Here is a 26,062-nt window from a genome sequence, read left to right as displayed (position 1 = left end):
ATTTAATTTTGGTCAGATATTTCTAGGGTGTTTTTAAGGTAGTTGACTCACTGAGAACTGAAACATATTTAGAGAGTACCATATCTAACTCAGTAACTTATCAATTATGATAAGTAAAGGATAACAATTTTACAAAATATGTTAAATATCACATGTTAAGATGGTGGCAAAATTTAAAAATTAAACAGGTCTCTCAACCTTTATTTCAGTTGCTATTTCCATTGTGTCACACTTTTTAGTAGTTCAGAGGGATATACTTAGGCCGGCACCACAGCTCACTTGGCTAATCTTCAGCCTGCGGCGCCGGCACCCCAGATTCTAGTCCTAGTTGGGGCGCCGAGTTCTGTCCCAGTTGCTCCTCTTCCAGTCCAGCTCTCTGCTGTGGCCCAGGAAGGCAGTGGAGGATGGCCCAAGTGCTTGGGCCCTGCATCCGCATTGGAGACCAGTAAGAAGCACCTGGTTCCTGGCTCCTGGCTTTGGATTAGCGCAGCGCGCCTGCCATAGCAGCCATTTGGGGGGTGAACCAACGGAAGGAAGACCTTTCTCTCTGTCTCTCTCTCTCACTGTCTAACTCTGCCTGTCAAAAAAAAGATATACTTAGAGTTCATATTTTTAAGAAATTATAAATAAATTAATCGATTTTTTTCAAAGAAATTATTTACCTAATACTACTTGTTGTTGTCTATTGAATTTCTGTGAAATAAGTGTTGATAATTAATATTACACAATAATTCTTCATTATAAAAATGTGGAAACTTTTTTTTAGATTTAATTTTATTTATTTGAAAGAGCTACACAGAGGGAGAAAAGGAGAGACAGAGAGAGATCCTCCATTCTGTGGTCTACTCCCCCAATGGCCGCAACAGCCACAGCTGGGCCAGGAACCAGGGGCTTCTTCCGGTCTCCCACACAGATGCAAGGGCCCAAGCACTTGGACCATCCTCAGCTGCTTTCCCAGGTGTACCAGCAGGGAGCTGGATTGGAAATGGAGCAGCCTTGACTTGCACTTGAACCCATAGGAGATGCCGGCATTGCAAGAGGTGGCCTAAGCCACTGTGCCACAATGCTAGCCCCAGTGTAGAAAGTTAATTCTATGTGTTCCATAATGTTACGGTAGTAACAAAAGAAAATCTCATTAGAAAGCACTTTGCTAGTAGTTAAACTATTTTCTGTTATCTCTTTGATATTGAGGGGGGATCTTGTATGATTCTAATAGCACATTGACTATGTTATTAACTTAACATCATGGTTTTTCAGAGAAAACAGGCTTTCATAAGGTATTTGTATTCTGTTTTTAATAACCTTTTGTAAACATTTCTGGTAAAAAATTTGATTAAACATTAATTTAGTTACCATGTATTAAGTACCCAGTATATACTGTGTACAACATATACATGTATATAAATGTGTGTGTGTGTATATATATATATATATATATATCTGAGAAACAGACATAAATGAAGAACAGATGAGAGTTTGGTTTTTTATAAAAAAGATTTATATATTTATTTGAAAGGCAGAGATACAGAGAGAGGAGGAGAGAGAGAGAGAGAGAGGGATCTTCCATCCGCTTGTTCACTCCCCAAAATGGCCGCAACAGCCTGGCCCATCCCCTGCAGGAGCCAGGAGCCAGGAGCTTCTTCTGGGTGTCTCCCATGTGGATTCAGGGGCCCAAGCACTTGGGCCATTTTCCGCTGCTTTTCTAGGCACATTAGCAGGGAGTTGGAACAGAAGTGGAGCAGCCGGGACTCAAACTGGCGCCCATATTGGATGCTAGCACTGCAGGTGGAGGCTTAGCCTTCTATGCCACAGTGCTGGCCCCAAGATGATGGTTTTAAAGCAAAGTTTAATCACATGGTGACCTAACAGAAAATTATTTTTGTCTGCACTTTGTGATAGGTAAAATGTATTACTTGTTTTCTAGAAATAATTTCCATTTCAGGATATATACCATTCCTCTAATTATTGTACAAGTTTCCCTCTTGGTCTTCAATATAGACTTTTTGCTGTTAATTTATAATTTAATACCAAACTGTCTCTGAGTATACATAAAATCAAAACTGGTTTCATTGTATGTGATGTAGAAACCAGCACAAGCAAGAATAATCATGGTTTCTTTGCCCAACTCTGAAGCATGAGTAATTTATCAGTTCTGACGCTAGGTTTTCATTCTTACTACACTATTGTTTAGGCTGCTGATAAGCCAGCAGCTCAAAATTTCTGGTTTCTCTGAGGCTGTTCCAAGAGTGCCCTGAATTTGACAGTTTTGGTCATCAGTTGAGTTTGCGTGTCCTGTGGAAGCCGTGATCTGATTGGGTGGCATTACCCTGAGCTCTTTGGTGTTGCTCTTTTACAATTAAGTAGAATTAATGTTTCTAAATTATCATGCAATGATCATTTTCATCTTTCCTACCTGTTTGATTTTTTCATATTTAGCATATATTTCTCCACCAGAATGCAGCAAATTGAAATAATTATGTGCATTTATCAGACTAATACAGACAAAATTTTTTCTCTAGTTCTGTATTTGTTGGAAACCTAGGAATATGATTTTTTAGGAGCTAAAATATTAGGATACACTTTTTCTTTTGAAAATGAGGAGGAGTTTTGTTGTACAGAAAGATGCTTTTGTTTCTTTCTGGGCAAAATTCCATTTTCATTAAGTAACATAGAATCAAGTTAAGATGTCTGTTAATAGAAACAGTTTTACAGTTATGTATAGCAGGGGCTTGTCAGACTAATCTACTTAAAGAATTTAAAAATTATATACTAATATTTTAATTAGTACTAATTTACCAATTAACCAAAAAAAAAAAAAAGAACAGAGTTTGTAAAGTGAGGTTAAATCCATTAAGTTTTTAATACTCTGCTAAAACATTTCTGTGAAAATAGCTGAATATAAAAGCTGTCAAATCTTGCCTTTCTTGCTGACATTTTTAAACTTTCACATAGATGAACATTTTCAAATTAGAATTTCAGCTCTTCATCAAACCAAAGTTTGTGATGAGGAACTCATTATAAAATATAAGCAAAGCCTAAGCTATATACACATTTCCCTATGCATTCAAAGCATTACATCAGAACTACTTTCATCTTGCAGTGTCACCTTAACTACTCAGGAACTCAATACTGGTCTTCTCTTGTTTATAGATATTTCAAAAATTATACCAATAGTTGGTCATGGAAAGTGAAAAATTCTTTTTTCTTAAAAGATTTATTTATTTATTTAAAAGCCAAAGTTACACAGAGAGAGAAGGAGAGGCAGAGGCAGAGAGAGAGAGAGAAAGAGGTCTTCCATCCGCTGGTTCACTCTCCAACTGGCTGCAACAGCCAGAGCTGCGCTGACTTGAAGCCAGGAGCCAGGAACTTCTTCCAGGTCTCCCATGCAGGTTCAAGGACCCAAGGCCATCTTCTGCTGCTTTCCCAGGCCACAGCAGAGAGCTGGATCAGAAGTGGAGTAGTAGGGACTTGAACCAGTGCCCATATGGAATGCTGGCACTGCAGGCAGTGGCTTTACCCGCTACGCCACAGCACCACCCCTGAAAAATTCTTATGTTATTTTTACTTAGTATCAATTTTGTATACTATACAGAATGAAGGAAAATGGTTAAAATCCATTTTTTGAAGAAAAAAAAAAAAGACGTATTTTGATTCACTAGATCATTTAATCTAAGCCTGACCTCCTCATCTGTAAGGTATCAGCTGTACTTGATTAAAGTACCAGATAGTTGAGTTTAATTTCAAAATTCATGGGCTTTATTAAAATGTCATGTCTATGTTGACAGGTGAAAGAAACCCCAAGTTCTTCTATTTTGAAGATGACACCTGACACTAAAACATTGAAATTATAGAGAAAATTAATGTTTTATAAGGGTTCAATAATGCTAGAAATTTTTTAAAAATAGAAACATTCTTTTTTTATATGAAACCTCTTTAACTCAATAGGAAGGGTTCTGGAGTTAATGTTATAGAATAATTTAGCACTTTATTCCATATTCTTGAGAAAATGTTGTTTATTTTTCTGCTTCTTCCCATACAATGAATGCTAGGGTTGTGGATAATGTGTGCTACCCCAAAAGATGTATTACTGTATATCAGAAGAGAAAGTAGAAAAGAAAAACAGTCCAAATCAGGTGGTATGATTTCTCTGTGGAAAGGCATTTTGTTAGCATCATACATGGTATTTTGAATTTTGACTTTATGACATTGTTTTTATGAAAGCTGTTTTCAATGTTGGCAAATGAAATTTTGCCATGGTGAAAATTTTCATGAAACTGTTATTCTATCTTAACAGGCCTCCGTGTATCAGTCTCCTAATGACAGAAGCCTGGAAAGACCCAGTAGGTAAGGATCGCATTACATCACACGACCAGAATATTCAACAACAGTGGTTTCCTTTATAGAAATGCTAGTCAGTGAAGTACTGATGAGATCATCTATCACACAGTTTTAACTACCATGTCTGATGAAAATATATTTGCTTCTGCACCACTTCCACTAATTTATAAAAATTAAGTGGCATAATTCTGGATTGAAAAACTCTTTCTTTCCTTGTCTCCAACTATACCCAGTTTTCTTTCCTCTCTATGGGGATTAAAAATAACTAAACTTCAATGATGTTGTGATACTCATGGTAATATATAAAATTGTTAGAAATTAAAAATTTAGAAATCAAAAATCATTACACAAATACTTGTTCATTATATTCTGATCATACAAATCATAAATACTTTTACTACCAATAAATGAGGGTTTACCACATATCAGGCATTCTAAGTACATAATCATTTTCAATCCTAAGACAACACTGTGAGCTCAGTACTGTTATCAGTACTTTACCTCTGAAGAACTCACGTTTGGGCTCCAGTGACAGCTTGTAACCACTAGGTCTAATTGCCCTCAAGTCCAGCCAAGGTAAACTCTGTTAGTAAGCTTTAACTATCACACTTAACTTATAAAGGATGGCAAGCATCCAGATATAATTCAACAGCAATACTGAATAATAAAAACTCCCAGCCATATTGGATCATCATCACCAAATAATTCTGTAACAAGAATTTGTCTTTCCATAGATTTCCATCAACATAAGTAGAAGATGAATTAAGTCCTTCATAAATTGGGTTCATGAGTGCCATCCGACTACATTAATATCACGTAGGAAGGAGCTCCTACAACCCCTCCATTTCTATTTTTTGCATCTATATATACACCTCAAATGTTTGAATTTTGGGGTTTTAATCTGACCTAACCATTGCTATAAAAGACACACACCTTCACTTGACAGGATAGTCACAGCAAAAACGGATCTAGGACATGGGACATTGTCTTTAGAAGACTACGTAAATTCTGAGGTCTGCCTCACTTGTGTACCTCCTAGAGACATGGGTTTGGCTTACACACTTGTAAAACTGTGATAACAATGCCTACCTCATGCGTTTCCTGTGAAACCTAAGTAAGACGCCATCGTACCTAAAGCACAGCACTGCACTCCATAGGAGCTGGTGTTTCTGTTGCTAACATAGTGTTATCCAGTGGTGTGATACACAGTACGCTGTGTCTCTTCTTTCACTGTTGTCTGTCTTAAATGATACTATACCCAACTGCAAAGCTCCCTGCGAATATAGACTGCCTATATCCTAAATAAAATTGGGCAAAGGGAGCCTTTAATTGTTTATTTGCTGGGTTAAATAGAAATTGCTGGCCTTCCAGCATAAGATATTCCAAAGCTAAGATTATTAAGAACAGTTGCAGGCAAATCCTGATGTAAGAGAAATTTGTAACACGAGCATGTAACATTTTTCAAGCTGTTTCCTCCATTTTGGCAAACCTCCTCCAATACACTCATGTTGCTGGAACTTTCATTTAAAGAGAAAAGATGTATGATACAAATCACAACACGGCATTGTCATCGCAACATGTTCATTCTAGGAGACTTTGGTCATGAAAAGGTGAATATAGAGTTAAGCCCACACAGACTTCTGCACGTGACGTTTATAGCACCTTTGTGCATAAGTGCTGCTATGGAGAAGCAACGCGTGGTACATTCAGATGGTGGAATATTATTCAGTTATTTTTTTAAATGAGCCATCCAAGCAACAAAAAGACATGAAGGGACTTTATATTAAATGAATATAAAGTGCATATTAGTATACACTTCAAGTGTACGTTAAGTGAAAGAAGCCAATCTAAAAAAGCTACATTCTACATGATTCCAACTGTGACATTCTGGAAAAGGCAAAACTATGGAGACAGTGATTTTCAGTAGAGGCGCGGGAGAGATGAATAAGCGGAGCACAGAGAATTTTTAAGGCAGTAAAACGGTTCTGTAGGATACTTTAGTAGCGATGGCACAGGTCACCACATGTTTTCCAAAACCCGTAGAATGTATAACACAAAGCACGAACCCTAATGTATTCCGTGGACTTTGGCTGATGCTGTGTCAAGGTAGGTTCCTGCACTGTAACAAATGTACACACCCATAGGAGATGGCAGTAGAGGGCAACCCATGTGCAAGAGGAAAGGGAGTGGGCATAAATAAACTCTGTACTCCCTATCAGTTCTGCTGTCAGCCTAAAACTGTGCTCAAAAATGGATTCTACCAATAAAACTGATGCTGATTCCTTCTTTCAGCTCTGCAAGCATGGCCAGTGACTTCAGGAAACGGAGGAAGAGCGAGCCTGCCGTGGGGCCCCCAAGGGGGTTGGGGGAGCAAAGTGCAGCCAGGACTAGTCCAGGTCGGGGAGACCTCCCAGGATCAAGCACCACCCTTACAAAGTCTTTCATTAGCTCCTCTCCTTCTTCCCCATCGAGAGCAAAAGGTGAGCAATAATAATGCACATGCAAACAGTGGACTGGTTTTGGTTTTAGCCTAGAGGACCTAGTGAGAGCCAGGCCGGTGATAGGGATGTGTGCTAGGTTTTACCTACAGGGTCTGAATACGGTGTAATTTCAGAACAGGAGCCTTCTTCCTACCCAGACAGACTCAAGCTGGTAAGGCACTTGGGTTGCATAAAGGACTGTGACACTGTGACTAGCACCTGTCAAGGCCTTTCCCTTAAAAAAGATAATGTTTTATTAAGAAATTCAAAATATTCAGTAATTTGTTGTCAAGCTCTTAGAAGATGACAGTTATAAGCATTTACATATAATCAACATTTTGCAATGTTTATTCTAACGTTACCACAACTAGCAAATTAGTGAACTAGGTAGTTTAGAGATTACAAACGGCAACAGAAGATAGAAAGCAGGGTGTCCACATTCTCCCATGTATGTAACACAGGGCTCAATTCACAACAGTCCATAGTGAGAACTGTCTCCAAGCCATAATTATAAACTTTAGAAGTCAGAAAGCCATTTTCCAGATGACCTGGCTCCTCTGAGCTAACGCGTGGGAGGGGGCAAGTCACTCCTTCAGGTCTCTGGAAGACCAGTTAGTGCATTAGCACCACTGGCCCAGGGCTATTTCCAAGCTGGAGAGTGAGGCTCGACCACCACCCACAGGGACCCAGACCTGCATCAGCTACGGGACCCCGTGGTCCTCAGTGGTCTATCGGGGCTGAAACAGAAGAGAAAATAATTTACAAATCTGGGAAGAAAATGAGCTCTAACAGAAGTTCCAGTGAAATAGGACAGGTTCCGCTCCATGGATCACAAGCAGGCACTAAACGTGTTGCCCGGTGCTATCTGATTTGAGTGCAAAGGACAAACTGGTTGAGATGCTTGGACTCAGGGGAGGCGAGAGGCCTAACCCTCTTCTGGACTAGAGAAACTATGAATATTGACTGATTGGTGCAGAAGGAGTGAGTCCCATCCATTATTCCTTTCCTCCCATTAACAGAGAGGCCTTTATCAGAGTCTACGCATTTATGCAAACAAATACCATAAAGCAGTAAGGAGGTCATGCAATGCCACACTATTCTTGGATACTCTCAAGAGTTAGGATTCTATTTGTTTCACCTTAGGGAGTGTAAATCAACTTCCTTTCCCCAACACTCCGTATCTGCCAACATGCCTGTTTCCCCAACACTCCATATCTGCCAACGTGCCTGTCAGCTTTTAAAGAATCTGGGGGTGACTGTAAGGCATCAGCTTCCAATAGAGATTTTCCTCCATGAGGTTTTATTACTAAGAAAAAAATGTCCCAAGACATGTAATTGAGTAGTTAACTCAGCAAGGCAAAATAAGACATTTTCAATGGATATTTCAAATTTGAGGTCAAGTTTAGCTATTATCAAATTTCAAATGATTTTTTAAAAACCCTCCTAGGAGAAAAGCGGAATACGTTGAGCTCCTTTGAGAGGTTTGCAGTATATCCAGTTACCCCTAGGAGAGGGTAAAGACAGTCATCTAAGAGGTGAACTAATCTGTTTAAAGAGGCACTTGTTACTTTTTTTTTTTTTTTGAAAAATACTAGCAGCAATAGTTCATAGCATTTTTACTTTGCAACTTTGGAAAGGATTTTGTCTTACAGCTTTTTCTATGCAGTACCTATAAAAAATTATTTGATATAGTTTTGGGAGTATTAATTAAATGTAAATTTTAAGTTACTCTTAACCTATTACTATAAATCAAATGAGACACAAATCCTGACCCTGTTAAGTTGATAAAAATCTGTAACAGTTTTGCCATTGATTGTTATTTAATCCATTGTGAGACTACTACCAAGTCATGCTATTAACTTTGAGGTACTATTATGTTTCTGGTACATAAGCATATTGGTATTGGCAGAAAGATGAGTGAACTGTGCGATTGAAAGAGGTAAATTAGCTCTACCAATTATTTGTTGGACTGGTTTTATTGACTGTGTTATCAGCAAAACTACAGTCATTGAAAAAAATAACTTTGCCTTAGAATTAGACCTTTTTCTCTCAAAGTTAACAATCAGTGTCTAGACGAAGCCACACTAACTGCTTTCTCTTTACTGTGCTGATGCCTACTGACCTGCTCTCCTCTCTTTGTGAACCTTTTAACTTCTCCGAATGTCTCTCTTCCACCACGCTGCTCTGGATTCAAAGGTGGGGATGATAGCAAACTGTGTCCATCCCTTTGCAGTTACGCAGGGCTCAACGGCAACCCCTGCAGTGAGTTAGAGTACTGTAGCCCTTATAGACAGCACTTGGACGTCCCGCGGGACTCCCAAAGGGCCATTACTTTCAAGAATGGCTGGCAGATGGCCCGGCAAAATGCAGAGATCTGGAGCAGCACTGAAGAAACGGTGTCCCCCAAACTCAAATCCCGTAGCTGCGATGATCTCCTAAACGACGACTGCGAAAGCTTCCCCGACCAGAAAACCAAGTCGGAGAGTATGGGCTCCCTGCTGTGTGAAGAGGACTCCAAGGAGAGCGGCTCCATCACCTGGGCTTCCCCCTACATGCAGGAGACTCGCAGTAACGGCAGATCGAGACTCAGACACAGGTCCGCCCACGACGCCCCAGGGTTCCTGAAAATGTACAAGAAAATGCACCGCATCAACCGCAAGGACCTGATGAATTCAGAGGTGATCTGCTCTGTGAAGTCGAGAATCCTGCAGTACGAACAGGAGCAGCAGCACAGGGGCCTGCTGCACGGGTGGAGCCAGTCCTCCACCGAGGAGGTGCCCAGGGACATGGTGCCCACCCGCATTTCTGAATTCGAAAAGCTGATTCAGAAGTCAAAATCCATGCCAAATCTAGGAGATGAAATGCTATCTCCTTTAACCCTAGAAGCACAGCAGAATGGTTTGTGTCCCAAGAGGAGATTTTCCATTGAGTCGTTGCTGGAGGAAGAAAATCAGGGCAGGCACCCTTCTCACATCCAGCGAAGCTACAAGTCCAAAGCCCTGGTGCCGATCCATATCGAAGTCACCAGTGACGAGCAGCCGAGACCTCACGTGGAATTCTCCGACAGCGACCAAGATGGAGTTGTGTCCGACCACAGCGACTACATTCACGTAGAAGGGTCATCCTTTTGCAGCGAAAGTGACTTCGATCACTATTCTTTCACCTCCTCTGAAAGTTTTTATGGGTCCAGCCACCATCACCACCACCATCACCACCACCATCACCACCGGCACCTCATCAGTTCCTGCAAAGGCAGATGCCCTGCGTCCTATACTCGCTTTACCACCATGTTAAAGCATGAAAGAGCCAAACATGAACATGCCGAGGAGCCCAGAAGACGAGAAATGGACCCTGGCCTGTCTAAACTTGCGTTTCTGGTCAGTCCTGTGCCTTTCCGGAGGAAAAGAAATTCAACACCCAAAAAACAGACCGAAAAGGCAAAATGTAAAACGTCTGTGTTTGAGGCTCTGGACTCTGCCCTCCAGGACATTTGTGACCAAATCAAAGCCGAGAAGAGAAGGGGAAGTTTGCCAGACAACAGTATATTGCACCGTCTAATCAGTGAACTGCTGCCAGATATTCCCGAGAGGAATTCCTCCCTCCGGGCTCTGAAAAGGAGCCCCGTGCACCAGCCTTTCCACCCACTGCCTCACGATGGTGCTATGCATTGTCCGTTGTACCAGAACGACTGTGGGAGAATGCCCCACAGTGCCTCTTTCCACGACGGCGACACCACCAATAACAACTTCCACCACCACGACAGTGACAGTGCGCTGGGGCTCCAAGGTGGATGAACTTCCCTTGCTTTGTCCTTGTGGTTCCGATACTCACCCTCCAGCTCTGTCATGTTCCATTCCTACATCTCATCGTGCTGAGCTGTGAGACCACCAGCATCGCTGTGTGTTGCGAGGCAAATGCTCATTGTACAAGCGTATCTTCCTGAATATTTCTCATTTGCTCATGTGATACTTGGACTTTATGTGTGGCTTAAAGTGATCATCAATTCACAAAAATTTACTCGTTCAAAACCAAAAAGGAAAGCATTTTGTAGCGTACTGTTAGGATTGAAATAACTGTTAGACTAAGCGAATTAAGCCATTCATCAAATTAAAAAGAATATTTAAAGACCGAAACTATCATTAAATATTGGTATCCCGAAGAGTTCTATTTTCATAGCAAAGTGAATCAAAGTCAACAGTTTACCAAATAGCCTTTTATTTGTATGTTATCTTTAAAACTTTATAGTCATTCACTCAACAAGTGAATTATTTTAATAATACATTAATAATTTAATAATAAAATAAATTTGTCACATACGACACAGAAGATACTTCAGTATATCAAAACATTCAGGAAGCAAAACTAAACTATGTGATTAGTGATTGTGAGCAGTTAGAGACCAGGGTTAGTTTAATAATTTTCTCTATTTAAAGGACGCAATTGGGGTCAAATTTTTGTGAATGTATCTTTAAGCTGTGTCTGTAACAATCCCATTTCCATCACTCAGTGCACTCACATTCTTTTCTTTCCCATGACTAATCTGTTTATTTTGTTTCTGCTATAACAATCATATTGAAATGTGAGTTAGATTGCTCAAGTTGAAAGTGAACCTCAACTGCCTTTTCACAGTTGACTGAAACAACAGTCATCGCTGAATTGCTAGGACAAATAGCAGTTCAAACACAGGCCATTTTTGTGAGGATTAGGTAACTTACAAGCACAGGCTGTTTTAATATTTTTATTCAGTTATTTTCATTGATTCATAAAATGCATCTGTTTGCCATGCAGATTTTAAGAGGCTGGAAGGAACTTGAGTCACCAACAGAGCAGCAGATTTAAAAAGGCCATAAGCCAGTGGGATGTGTGTTACTGTAAACAGATTTACAATTGAGGAACTTGAATCCTAGAAAGGACAGACATTTGCCCAAGTTCACATAGATAGTAGATAACAGAGAGGGGACTCAAGCCTCTACTAATTCAGCATCCATAGTGTAAAATGCAATCTCCATGAGTAAAAAAAGGATGTTATTTATATTTGATGTTAGTATAACATAAGTGATTCAATTATCAATTGTATGAATTTACTTATTAGCATTTATCTTTTCTCTCCTTTATACTATACAACATGCTTGAAATACATTCAAATTTTTAAAATGTTTCTATAGTTTCTTTAATCTCACTTTCTAATCAAGATGGAGCAGGACCTAATTTTTTTTTTTTTTAGGACCTAAATTTTAATAAATTACCTTATTCAAGGCAGGCACCACGGCTCACTAGGCTAATCCTCCGCCTGCAGCGCCGGCACACCGGTATCTAGTCCCGGTCGAGGCGCCGGATTCTGTCCCGGTTGCCCCTCTTCCAGGCCAGCTCTCTGCTGTGGCCAGGGAGTGCAGTGGAGGATGGCCCAAGTGCTTGGGCCCTGCACCCCATGGGAGACCAGGAGAAGTACCTGGCTCCTGCCATCGGAACAGCGCGGTGCGCCGGCTGCAGCGCGCCGGCCAGGCCGGCCATTGGAGGGTGAACCAATGGCAAAGGAAGACCTTTCTCTCTCTCTCTCTCACTGTCCACTCTGCCTGTAAAAAAATAAAATAAAATAAAAAAAAATTACCTTATTCAGTTTTTTAATATGCTAACATAATCACTTCTCAATTTTAAATGCAGAGTGGATTATGATTTGAGAAGGCTTTGAAATGCACTTAGAGAATATTTTGCTTTTGTTAAAATATTTACATTCCAACTGTGTTTACCCAAGTGAAAAATAGTTTCTATGCCATTAAGTAGCAGAATTAACTTAAAACATTGTCATTATAAAAGCCTTATGATCATAATAGTGTATTAACGTAGAATGACGAGTGAACTACACATAATCCTCCAGCATGCGTGATCTTACTGGTTAGGTTTTACCTAAAATCTGTGGTCATGTCACCTTCCTAAACCCACAGACTTTGGAATTCACAACTCGGAGTTAGACATTTATCTGTATATGAGGGTATTGCAAAAAGTTCATGGAAAATGGGGTTAAATTTATTTTGGTGCAAAAAATTTAAAATCTGTGGATAGTTGGGATGGGCCTTCTGGTACAGCAGGTTATGCTCTCCTCAGTATCTGATTGCCAGTTCAAGTCCCAGCTGCTCCACTTCCAACCCAGCTTCCTGCTAATGCGCCTGGGAAGGCAGGGGAGGATGGTCCAAGTACTTGGGTCCCTGCCATCCATGTGAAAAACCAAGATGGAGTTCCTGGTTCCTGGCTGCAGCCTGGTCAGGCCCTGGCTCCTGTGGGTGTTTCCAGAGCAAAACAATAGATGGAACATTCTCTCTGTCTCTCTCTGTCTCTTCTTCTCCTTCTCCCTCTCCCTGTCACTTTGCCTTTCAAATAAATAAATAATCTTTTTTAAAAAAAGAAACCCATGCATATTTTTCCATAGTACGTATTTTCCATGAACCTTTTGAAATCCCTTCAGATGTCATATCCCACTTGTAAGCAGTTAACTCTTCCATATAGTCAAAGTAGTCAAAATCTTTATATAGTGTTTTCTTCTTGTGGACCAGAATTTCAAATTCCTTCACATGAGAATAAAGTTAATTTCATTTTTAATGCTTCTTAATTTTCAACAGAACAATTTAATATATATTTTATACATTTTAATATAACTAATTAATTTTATTAAAAACATAAAAGAAACAATTAACTGATTAACTTACACGGGTAAATCCTACAATATAGACTGTTGGAATACTTTTCACCTCAGTATATTTATAAATATAAATCATATGCATGTGTAAAGTATAACATACTGTTAAAAAATTTAGTCACTATTTTGTAATATAATGACTTATCCTTTAATTCAATATTTCTAAGCAATTTGCCCACTAATGCAATGCTTTCTGCTTAGCTCTTTGATTTCTTGAAAGATGTATTTATTCTCTGATAGGGTAATTTATCAGCTAGTTAGAAGGGAAGGCCATAGGTAAAGGGTACAGCATCAGCAGAATGGATATGACTATAGTCCTGTCATCATACTGTATTTGATTTTGTCTTTCTTTTTCATTCCTACATTGCTGTATTGTCTTTCCACAAAATGTTTGTTTCTCAAGTTATTGTTGCTATTTCCAAATTCTCCATCCTCTATAGACTTCATAATAATTATAAGTTGGGGGCAAAAAAAAAAAGAAAGTATTACAAATTTTTGATATGAAAAGTTCCTATAACTGAATTATCTACACTGGATGTTATAGCATAATTAGTTATTTGACATTTATATAAACTATTATAATTTCTGCAACCTGGAATATTTTTCCTTTTGAAATGTACATGGTTTTTTGTACCTCATATCACAATGTTGTCATTATAAGAGTTCTACAGCCATGTTTTCAGGAAAAATGTCTCTCCAAATATGGGGGGTGGGGAATGGCAATAGTTGCCACCAAGGAAAATGGTGGAGGAAGCCTGTTTTTAATGAAGCAGATTCTTGCTCTGACGGGCCCTTTCCTTTCTAATAGACCGCGAGTCCCCTAGAAGTTACTCGTCCACTTTGACTGACTTGGGGAGAAGTGCACCGCGGGAAAGAAGAGGAACTCCAGAAAAAGAGGTAGTAGTTAGTTTAATAACATTGGAGTCCTTTAACATACTTGATCAAGCACTTGCCAGCCAAATGGATTTCAAAACCAGTAGAGAACCCAGACTGAAAGATGGAAATCCAACTGAGAGACTAGGAACAGTCTTCCTTGGAGCCTGAGAAGAGGACTTGAAGCAACTTGCACTCTGACCCTAGCTCCAGTTTTCCCCAGCTGTGGTCCAGTTTTGGCAGGGAGGTCTCTCTGGGTCTTCAGCTGACACCCATGATATAGCAGAGTGATCTAAAAGAGTCCAGAGTTGGGCCACCCAGTAGAGATAGGAAGTTTTCTCTGTACAATTTCCTGCCCATCACTCAGGAAGCAAACCCTAGGCCAACTATATTGCACATCAGTACAGATTCACATACATCTCTTTTGTTGGAGGTAATATCTGGAAAACACTTTTAAGTACCCCAGGTCTTTGTGGCACTTCTCCTGCGAACCCTGTACCGACTGACTCTGTCCGTGGCCCTGAGCCAGGACTAGAGCTCTTGCTAATAAACTGCCCTAAAGCCACAGGGGTTTGTTGAAAACAAACCTTGACTATAAACCAGTGGCCACTCCAGGAAAATCTTACAGGTATAGCCCAGTGCCTGTGAGAACCCCGAAGAAGTCAGAAATGGTCCAGATACCCTAACCTTCATCAGATTCACAGGGAGAGAGAATGGGGCATAGGGAATATCAGTTGGTGGGAAAGGAGGAGCTGGGTAGCTAGTTATAAGTTACATAGGGCCTCAGATGGTTTCGTGGGCCCCAAAGGTTGAGGAGAGTCACATGTTCATACTACATCAGCACTAGAAGATGAGCAGCTGGTGGACCGTGTGCTGCAGGATTCCTGAACCCTCCAACACCTGTCAGGTGATCGTGCCTGTACTTTTGGCCACGAACTTGCCTCACAGTGATAAGTGAGCTAAGATTAACTTGCTAAAATGCTAATATTAAATATTAATATACCAATATCAAAAAGGGGATGAGGACTTCATGAGTTTTGATCTTTTTATCATGCTTCAGAAGGAGTTGTGTCAACCCACAGGAGAGAAAGCAATTGACCTTCCACAACTCTCCTTAGAAAAGCCTTGGAACAGCCAACATTCCACCTGGGACAGACTCTCTGCACACATTTTATTCTCCTATTAGGCATTCATCCACGTTAGTGCCTAAGATAAAATAGGATGGTGAATAGGCAATCTAGTATCTTCCCGTTATAGCTCAAATACAGAACTAATTGATTTATTTGTAAAGTGCCTCCTAAGAGGTTTACATTCTCTATGTTTAATCATTCTGTGAGGTTTCACTTTGTTTTTATGCATAAGAAACTGCTATCTTGTGGAAAATTCAAATTGTAGGTTAGTATTAATTATTGACCTTCCTTTTCAGAAATTGCCTGCAAAAGCTGTTTATGATTTTAAGGCTCAGACATCTAAGTAAGTAAGATGAATATTCATCATATGTTTAAGGTGAATTTAAATATGAGAATGTCAGTAATACTTCCAGAGATAAACACTATAATGGGATGTGTTACAAATAATTCCTAATTCCCAAGTCAGCAATCCACTCTAATTAAAGGGCTTCTCCGGAGTTAATTAGGATGGGGAAAGTTTATTTTTCATTTGTGTTTAGCTAAAAAATAGTTTTAAATTGCACTGAACATGTTGAGTACAATGAGTCCAGAAGAACAGGATAAACAAAAATAAGAACATTTGTTTCTAGATTTTCTATGTCAGGAATGAATTAAAAAATAAGTGTTGGGTTTTAACTAACACGTACAGGGGGACTGGATAACATTTGCAAACCCTACTCTTTTGATAACTAAAATGTGTACAAAGATTCCTGCAGTAAAAGCTGCAGCTCTCCACACTCAAAGTTTAGTGATTCTGAGCAAAGTTCTGTGCTGTGGTCTTTTGGTGTTAATGTTTTCATATTCCTGTGTTGCACTTTTTCTTTTACTTTTTTTCTTTAGAAACTCGTTCATCAGATAGACCTATGGCTGAGAAAGATTAGTACTGAGCACATGAAAACATTTAAATAGGAAGGAGTTGTCCAGATTTCTCCAGGCCCGTGTGAACCTACTTATTAGGACATTTGGGTCTCCATCAGAATTTAAAATATCAAATCCATTGTAAATTGCCATTAAATTACACTGTATTCTTTGAATATATGAAACCAAGATATTTTATTTATGAAAGTGCCTATGATATGAATTAATCAGTTCTAGAAACTGCCTCTGGCAAAAGGAATAAAAAACAAAGTCACTCAAAATTTGGTAATGTTGCTGAAATAGAGAATCAACTAAATAACAAAAATGGTTTCTAAAAGGTCAGACCTGGCTTAGATCCAATATAAAAATAAAGTCCTGAGGAAGAGTCTACATCTCCTTTTTGATTAGCTGAGTAACATCTGATTTGTTTCCACTTCGCTCTGGTCACAATTACTGTTGTTTGGACATGATGTGGCAATTTGTGTGATGTGTGTCCATTTTGTAGAACAGTGATAGAGAGCACAGATATTTCCTTTCTTCTTTGTATCAATTAATCAAAAGCTTCTTTAGATACGTAAACCCCCAAGAAATGTTAGGGCATGTGGAACAGGAAGGGTGTCCCCCAAGGCTCACAAGCTTTGAAGAGGAAGATAACATGGGGTGCAGAGGAAAGGTCCTTGGGGTGCTGAATCTGTCTCTGGGTTTTATGTACTTCGAAAGCCACGCCCCTCACCCTCCTCCTTGGGCCACCTCTTGGCCCTTGCCCAGGCCAGCAGAGTCTCAGGGCAATTTAGCCTTGCATGGGCTGTTCCTGGAAGGACAAATGGCACAACCTTTTACAAGGGCTGCGTGCACCACTTCCACCTTTCTTCAAGGTCAAGGCCAAGTCTTTGTAAAGCCACAAAAGCCAATTGAATAACCCTTCAGTGAAGTAGATTAAATAACCACCTAAAGAAGTCATCTTATAATCGTAGTAGGAAAAACCATTTCTCTTATAAATAAATTGATCTTATTGCAAATTCATCAGATTCCTCTTTGTTCTGGAACAGAGCAATTGTTCCTCCTCCCGGTACAGTTCTCTATGTGACACAGAAGTCAGCATGACAGATAACTCGTGCAGCTTGACAAGGCTCACACACCCAGAGTGCAGCAGTTACAGAAGAACCAGTCACATTTGAAGTCATTTCAGTTCATAGTTAGACGTGAGTGCTTCTGATGCCTGACAACTTGTGAACAAGATACCGATGTATCTGTTTTAAAAGCAATTTCCCTTTAATTGTAATTTAAGAAAAAGTAAATTTAAGAAAAAGTAAAATTTAAGAAAGATTAATAACAATGACATGATCAGCCCTTGTCTAGACTGTTGAGGAACAACTTACTATTTTATTCCTTTTAGTATTTTTGTTGTTGTTGTTGTTGTTGTTGCTCTGTTTATTCTACATAAGACCACTGGTTGAACTCTGTAATGAATGCACAATCATTCTTAGGCATTTAAAATTAACAGAAAAGTGATCTCTGTTAAACATAGGAGTGGGATAAGAGAGGGAGGAAATATATAGGTTGGCACATGCTCACTCGGACTTACCTCCAATGGTGGAACTAGAAATGTGCCAGGGGATTTCAACTCAGTCTTACCAAGGAGGCAAGTACCAATGCTAGCGCACTTGGTAAAGTAATAAGTATAAATACACAACCAATCAAAAAGATAGGGTATGTGTCGATGAGATTTCACAAATAAGACCAGTGTAAGCAAATAATGAAGGACAGAATTAAAAGGGAGAGAATGATCCCGCGGGGGACACAGGACACACAGCAGACTCATAGAATGGCAGCACTCCTGCCTCAGAATCAACCCTTGGGACATTCGGATCTGGCTAAAAGGTCCATGAGAGTCTCACAGGCATGGAAAGCCATGACACGGTGGCAAAAAACAATCTAAATGAAAGATCCTGGTGAACAAGACCCCAGCAGAAGGAACAGGCCATCAAAGAGGGAGGCGCCTTTCTCTGAAGGGAGGAAGGAACCTCCACTGTGATATGGCCTTGACTAAAAAAGTTCAGAGTCGGTGAACTCAAGGGGCTTCCATAGCCTAGACAGCTCATAGCAAGAGTCTCGGGTGATTGCTGACGTCATAAATAAGAGTGCCAATTGTTAAATCAACAACGGGAGTCACTGAGTACAGGCTCCCCACGTAGGATCTCTGTCCTTAATGTGTTTTACTATGAAACTTAAAAACAACACTACTAGTCGAACAATGCCCTATACCTTGTGTGGTTGTGTGAGTGCAGCCTGTTGAAATCCTTGCTTAGTATATACTAAGTTGATCTTCAGTATATGAAGGTAATTGAAAATGAAACTCGATGAAGGGCAGGATGGGAGAGGGAGTGGGAGAGGGGAGGGCCACGGGAGGGAGGGAGGTTGGGGGGGGCCACAACAATACAAAAGTTGTACTTTGTAAATTCACATTTATTAAATAAAAAAATAAAAAATAACTATATAACAAACAAAAAAAAAAAAAAGAAAAAGAACTTAATACTTTACCCTTTTAGTATTTTTTATGTTCTACTTAAAACTATTGGTTAGGCCGTCACTGTGGCTCAATAGGCTAATCCTCCACCTAGCGGCACCAGCACACCGGGTTCTAGTCCCGGTCGGGGTGCCGTATTCTTTCCTGGTTACCCCTCTTCCAGGCCAGCTCTCTGCTGTGGCCAGGGAAGGCAGTGGAGGATGGCCCAAGTGCTTGGGCCCTGCACCCCATAGGAGACCAGGAGAAGCACCTGGCTCCTGCCTTCGGATCAGCGCGGTGCACCGGCCACAGCGCGCCAGCCGTGGCAGCCATTGGAGGGTGAACCAATGGCAAAGGAAGACCTTTCTCTCTGTCTCTCTCTCTCACTGTCCACTCTGCCTGTCAAAAAAAAAAAAAAAAAAGTTTAAAAAACTATTGGTTGAACTCTGTAATTAATGCACAATTACTCTTAGGTGTTTAATTAATGCTATAACTAGTACTCAAATAGTATTTTACACTTTGTGTTTCTGTGTGGGTGCAAACTGTTGAAATCTTCACTTAATATATGCTAAATTGATCTTCTGTATATAAAGATAATTGAAAATTAATCTTGATGTGAAGGGAAGGGGAGAGGGTGTGGGAGAGGGGAGTGTTGTGGGTGGGAGGGAAGTTATGGGGGGGGGGAGCTATTGTAATCCATAAGCTGTACTTTGGAAATTTATGTTCATTAAATAAAAAAATTTAAAAAATAAAGATTAATAACAACAAATATAACTCACCAAACATAATTTCTCAATTATTAAATATGGAGAAGACATAAAATGAATTTCCAAATGTCTTCACCAGTCATGATTCAAAATTGCAAGCACAAAAAATGAAAATCTATTATAAGGGGCTCAGAAATCTAACTCCGAGATGAGGAATAGTTAAGACTTCTTTTTAAAAAAAGACTTCAAATTTTTAAATGTAATCCATACAAATAGAAAATATTTCATATGTAAAAGGAAAAAAAGTAGACATCTAATTTACATTAAAAACAGTTAGTTCCATCCAGAAGCAAAACATACTTAGAATAAATAAAGTTATTGGGTTGTGAACATTAGATGGAAGTACTATATTTGAATGTAAAGCTGTAGGAGTCGTCTTCGTCTGTAAGATTGCTGAAACGTTAAAGCCCTTGCAATTTGAAGATTTTAAGCACTTAAAATGTGTAATGATTCTTTTAATGTACAGTAATTTTCAGTAATTTAAATCAGTGAGAAATATTCTACACTGAAATAAATCGCTCTACCTCATATATTCTGAACTAGTAAATGGCCCAGCTGAAAATTATGGACTAAACCAAGCAGAATATTTGAGAGTAGGAAGGCATATATGTAGGAAAATGGGGGCTCTTGGGGAAAAATGAACTGATTGCCCTCCATCAAATTAAAATTTTGGAGGCAATATCATGAACAAACCTGGGTGAGGAAGCCATGAAAAGCTGACATAATGAGGTTGATAAATTTAGGCATGAGTTATTCAAAATGAATAGTCTTCAGAACTTAAAATCGTTAACTACCTAAATATACCTACTATCTGCCTAGAAACAGCCAACATGGAAAAATAGTGTCTTGAAAATATTTTTTTCTTTTTAAAACCAAAAGCTGTGAGGAAGACAACAAGTATTTGTGCATGCCTTTGGACTTAAAACATTTATCATTATGCTGTATTGAAAAATAAAATTATATCTTGTGACTCAAATTTTTTATCAGGATATCCTACTGAAATATCTGTCAACCACAGATCCTGACAAATCACAAGTAAAAATGTTTCCGGTATTGGCACTTTTGTTCTGGGGCTTCATGAAATTTGTTTTAATATACACTTCTACACATCAAAGGGAAAGGTAGACAGGTGGATAAATAGCTAACTAGCTTCAGGACGAAAAAAAAATCAGTACAAAACGAATCCATCATTGTGCAAAGCTTCACAGCGCCTCTCTAGCAACTGAGCATTAGACCACAATAGTCTGTCCCCTCCTTTAAATTTCATATTAATTTACTTGTGATTTATATCAGACATGCTTACACTTGTTTTTAAAATCACTTCTAACCTAATATTATATGTGAATTCTAAGAAGTTGCAAGGAAAATTCATTTCTCACTGGATTCAATGGATTTTTTCAATATTAGAAGCACATTGATCTTAAGAATTGCTGTACATCAATAAACCCTATTTAAACATGTCTGTTCCAGGGAGTTATCATTTAAGAAAGGAGATACTGTCTACATCCTCAGGAAAATTGATCAGAACTGGTATGAGGGAGAGCACCATGGACGAGTGGGCATTTTTCCCATCTCCTACGTAGAGGTATGGCCTTTCCCCTCCCCTCACGGATGAATGTGGCTTCAAAAGTCATCAAAGGTTCAAGAATCAATGACTCGGGTGGGCATCTAGCACAGTGGTTAAATGCACTTGGGATGCCCACATCCACACCCAAGTGCCCAAGTTCAAGTCCCGGCTCTGCTCCTGTTTCCAGCTTCCTGCTAATCCAGCCCATCAGAGCAGCACATGACTGCCCAAGTACTTGGGTTTTTGCCACCTCCATAAGAGACTGAGATTCAGTTCTTGCTTCCTGTCTTGGCCTGGCCCAGTCTGGACTGTTGTGGGCATTTGGAGAGTGAACCACCAGATGGTGGTTCCTCCCTCTCTCTCTCTCTCTCTCTTCCTTTCAAATACTTTAAGAAGGCACATGTCTGTATGTTGAGACTTTGTTAAAAGAGAATCAATGATCGTTTTCCTTCATAGAAGCTCACACCTCCTGAAAAGGCACAGCCTGCAAGACCACCTCCCCCGGCCCAGCCTGGAGAGATCGGAGAAGCTATAGCCAAATACAATTTCAATGCAGACACAAATGTGGAGCTGTCACTGAGAAAGGTAACCTGGCTATTTTTTTCATTAGTGCATTTGATGGGACTATATATTTTCAAAAGTAAAATAAGTTATCCTCCTTCTTAGCCATTTCTGTTTTCCCCATATTCTACAAACAACTCCTGAAGGCTGCCCAGTGTCCCCATTGCCTCCTGGCCCCTGTGTCCCTCCAGGTGAAATGTGGACATCTGTAGGACGCACAGCTTCCTTTGGGGACTTAGCCCCAAATCCCCTCCCCAGGGTGCCTCAGGCTGAACTCAGAGTCATACATGTGCGAGCCTCAAAAGGAAACGCATTTAAATACACTTCAAAATATGATTGTTCTGCTGCCCTATTAGTCAATCTTTTAAGAATGAGATTCCCACAGCTCACTTTTCTTTATCTTGAAAGCAAGTAATGGTCCTCCTGTAACAAGAAGCCTTCCTCTTTTGCTTTTGAGAGGAGCTCTCTGTGCAGGCCCTTCCTTGGTCATCCTGCTCTTGGCCTTGAGACTGACCCACTAGCAGCCTGTCCACTTCTAGTATCTCTCCTTCATCTTGTTACCGCACAGAGTTGAGAATGATCAATGAAATATTTTATTGTTTGCTAAACAATGAGAAGCGTTTAAGGTAACTGCTCTGCCCACAAGACAGATTTGATAATAATACAAGGTGTTTAGGGCAATTCTGGCACCTGCACACCTTCTGCTGAAATCTTTAGCCAGGCTCAATAGAAAGAAATCCTACAGGTGTGCCATTGGCAGGACCTCCTCCTATTCTTTCAGTCTTCACTCTGCATCATCCACTGATTTTCTTCTGCCATCTTCTCTGTCCCACCCAGCAGAGAGACCAGACAGCAATATGTGTGCCATATCGTCTTTGTTTCACATTTTAATTAAAGCCTTCACCAACGCGTCTTACCACACAACAGCCTAGCAGAATATTTAATCTGCAATTTTAGGATTTGGAGAGATTCACTTTCCCTTAGTATGTTCTGCTTGGGGGTGGAGACATACTTTAAATAAGTCACCTAGCATTTTTGACCAAAAGAGGACTTTTACCTGGAGGAGCACCTGAAGAAGGGCCACTTATTGTACTGGAGCTGTTGGTTTTGTGCCATTTCTATCATCCTAGCAGGTGCAGGTGCCCAAACTTCGAAAGCGGCTGAAACTTTTGCTGTTTAACAATAACTGCCTACTTATTTCTGGACCATGTGTGCTTTTGAATCAAACTTGGGAGACAGGACATTTGGTGTTGCAGTTAATATGCCCATGTCTCACATCAGATTTGATTCCCAGCTCTGGCTCCTGACTGTAGTTTACTGCCAACACAGAACCTGAGAGAGAACAGGTGATGGCTCCAATAGTTGGGTTCCTGCCACCCACATAGGAGACTTGTTTTGAGTTCCCAGCTCCAGCCTCCACCCATTGTGAGCATTTGATGAATGAATCAGTAGATAGGAATTCTCTCTCCCCCTTTCTCTCTGTCTCAATTAGGTCCTGTGGCATTGACTTGATCATTGCAGACAGCAGTAATAGAGATTGTAGAAACTTATATTTTTACAAAAGCCAAGGGCCCTATTCAAATATATGATGACCAGTAGTGCATGGCCACTAACCAACCAGAATGGATGCTGGTGTTATGCTGTCCTTGTCCAGACCTGCGGGGTGTCAGTCATGGCTACAGTTTATAGAAACTGTAGGCACTACCTTTGTGCCAATTCCTTTAGTGACTGTCAGTACGTAACACATGTAGCTTAAAGAAGAAAGTAGTGTATGTTCTATGCTATCCCTTCTATAGGTTATTTCTGCAACCTGTTTTAGACACACCAACACCTTGATCTGTGGTGTGCTTTCTAAATCTTTCTGCAGGAGCTCATTCCATCAAATCTATCAGAGAAAGGATGGTGCTACTCTGTTCCACTCTTCTGCTTTCTGAAATGACTTACACATATCATTCCACACAGTACTAGTGAGCACATATACAAGCCATTCACATTAACCAAGAAATTTTAGGGATGAGCTCATGTCATGAGTGGATGATTTCATTGCATATATACAGATATCCTGTATTTTCCTAGTAAGCACCAGGACCTTATTTGCATTCCCCTGATTAAACAAAAACTAGAGGTGTAAAACTTTTCCCAAAGAAAAACTAAAAATGAAAATTGTATTTTTATATTTATATGCCTTTAAAATATATTTTCCTAATTTTCTTTACAGGGAGATAGAGTTATTCTTCTTAAAAGAGTTGATCAAAACTGGTACGAAGGTAAAATTCCAGGAACCAACAGACAAGGCATCTTCCCTGTGTCCTATGTGGAAGTCGTCAAGAAGAACACAAAAGGTCCTGAGGATTACCCTGACCCTCCAATACCCCACAGCTACTCCAGTGATAGAATCCACAGCTTAAGTTCAAATAAGGTAAGGAAGCATTCTAGCATATCTATTTACTATTGGGAGCTTGGAATAGATCACCAGTATGTGATGTTAGGATATTAGACTAGAACATCATGTCTGGTGCAAAGAAAGGAATTTATATATGATGTTTCTACATGTGTGAGTGCCACGTCAACCAATGTAATTTAATTTTTCCCAAATAGGTACTGGCATAAAGATTTAATGTTGGATTTTGCTAATTCCATTTTCAAGTTAAAATATTCAAAATTATAAAACCTCATATGATATATATTTGTATTGCTGTGGATTTATTTTCAGAAACTTGATTTTTTCCAAAGCTTGATTTGCTTTGATTTTATATATGCAAATTTTATTTGTATCACAAGACTATAAATAAATTGATATGCATATAATTATAGCATACAAATATATTAATATATACAGCATACAATACTATATGTCAGAATGGTGTATCTCAAGAACAAACAGATATTAGTTGACAAAATTCTCTAAAAGTCTCGGGTTTTTTTAAACAGGAATAAGAAATAGAGCAAAATATTTAAATTAGGGTTTATAAGTTTGATTATCAATTTGAATGAAAATATTGTGGGCTATTAGAAGTCCTCAAGTTTATTTTTTATTGGTTTTAGGACAACTGTATTCCAGTTTTACTCATTCACATAAGCTAGTAACTAAAGTCGGTGGTTGTTCTCATTATGTAATTTAAGAGAATTTTCTTCCTGAATTTACTAATTGGAAAAGGCTATTCTACTTTCTTTGCCACAATGTGATGTTTTTCTTTTGAACTATAATACATTCTCTTACTGGATGGTATCTAGGGATTTCTTTCTCTTTACACTAACCTCAAAGTATAAAACTTTAAGTTATTAAGGAATTACTTCTAAAACATCAGAAAAGTACTTCCCAACATTTAAAAAATAGATTAAGTTCCTTAACTTGTCAATTATTTTAATAGACATCAAGATTGAAACATAGAAAGCATCCAGCACTCTCAGACTTAGAGCCACAAATCAGATGTGACTGAAGTGTGGAATCACGTGTTCCCTGCAAGATCATTGCAAGGCAGCACCCTCGTGACCTAAACTACTCCTTGACAAGGAGTCTTAGAAAAATTGTACATAAATGAGTGATCCAAGAAGCTACTATCTTGAGAGGCATTTTTGTTTCTTCTGATCCCCTTTGAAGACTGGGTTTCTGTTGTGGCTGATTGCTGTGTCACTGAGTAATAGAGAAGTTTGATTCCATACAGTTTTGTGTGTTTGGTTACAAAGTTTTTCAGAATCTCTTAAGTATATTTACTTCACTTCCAAGGCTTAGCATTAAGAGATCAGCATTCTTCCTTTGGTAGTTTCTCCTGATAAAGAGAAAAGATAGAATCTTCATTAATACAGTTGTGTTATGCTCCATGCCCTCATTTTAAAAGAATTACTAGATAAATTAGAAGTGACTGTGAGTGGAAATTAAACATTATAGGGAAGAAAAGCACGTCCTACAAAGGTTTATTTAACATTTCAAAAATTCTTTCATGTGCCCTAATTAGCAATGACAATATAATATTGTAGGTCACAATGTTTTAATCTTCATTACAAATACAATTTAAATATATTTTCACTTTTCCTAAAATATCAGATTTTAAATAGAATGCACACATTTCATTAATTAGTTTCTTATTCTCACTGATGGAAAAAATGAGGAAAATCTTAAGTCCATAATTTTAAGCAAACAGTTTCATGCCAACTGGTAAGCCACGCTGTGACACCAGTGGCTCAATGGAAGCAAGTTCTCAGTGTGCTGCAACAACCATTTTCAGAAAGACAAATATGTACTTCTATAGAG

At 39.2% G+C, this 26,062-nt stretch overlaps 1 protein-coding gene across 50 annotated transcripts in view; it reads left to right on the top strand.

Annotated features, from left to right (window-relative positions):
- The window catches only part of SORBS2 (sorbin and SH3 domain containing 2), a 232,794-nt gene that overhangs the window by 176,809 nt on the left and 29,923 nt on the right, over positions 1-26,062 (top strand). For 46 of the 50 annotated variants that reach the window (XM_070068408.1, XM_070068417.1, XM_070068407.1 and 43 more), the window contains 8 exons: positions 4,295-4,344; positions 6,631-6,818; positions 9,015-10,604; positions 14,318-14,406; positions 15,809-15,855; positions 21,153-21,267; positions 21,706-21,834; positions 24,029-24,229. In XM_070068408.1, coding sequence (XP_069924509.1) covers positions 4,295-4,344; positions 6,631-6,818; positions 9,015-10,604; positions 14,318-14,406; positions 15,809-15,855; positions 21,153-21,267; positions 21,706-21,834; positions 24,029-24,229 — 2,409 coding nt within the window. The remainder of the gene's footprint in view (positions 1-4,294; positions 4,345-6,630; positions 6,819-9,014; positions 10,605-14,317; positions 14,407-15,808; positions 15,856-21,152; positions 21,268-21,705; positions 21,835-24,028; positions 24,230-26,062) is intronic. The other 4 variants (XM_070068420.1, XM_070068419.1, XM_070068418.1 and 1 more) reach the window with 1 other exon arrangement.

The sequence above is a fragment of the Oryctolagus cuniculus genome, chromosome 2, assembly GCF_964237555.1.
Source record: "Oryctolagus cuniculus chromosome 2, mOryCun1.1, whole genome shotgun sequence".
NCBI lineage: Eukaryota > Metazoa > Chordata > Mammalia > Lagomorpha > Leporidae > Oryctolagus > Oryctolagus cuniculus.
The sequence above is the reverse complement of the archived record's forward strand: the minus strand, read 5'-3'. Positions and strand labels throughout refer to the sequence as shown.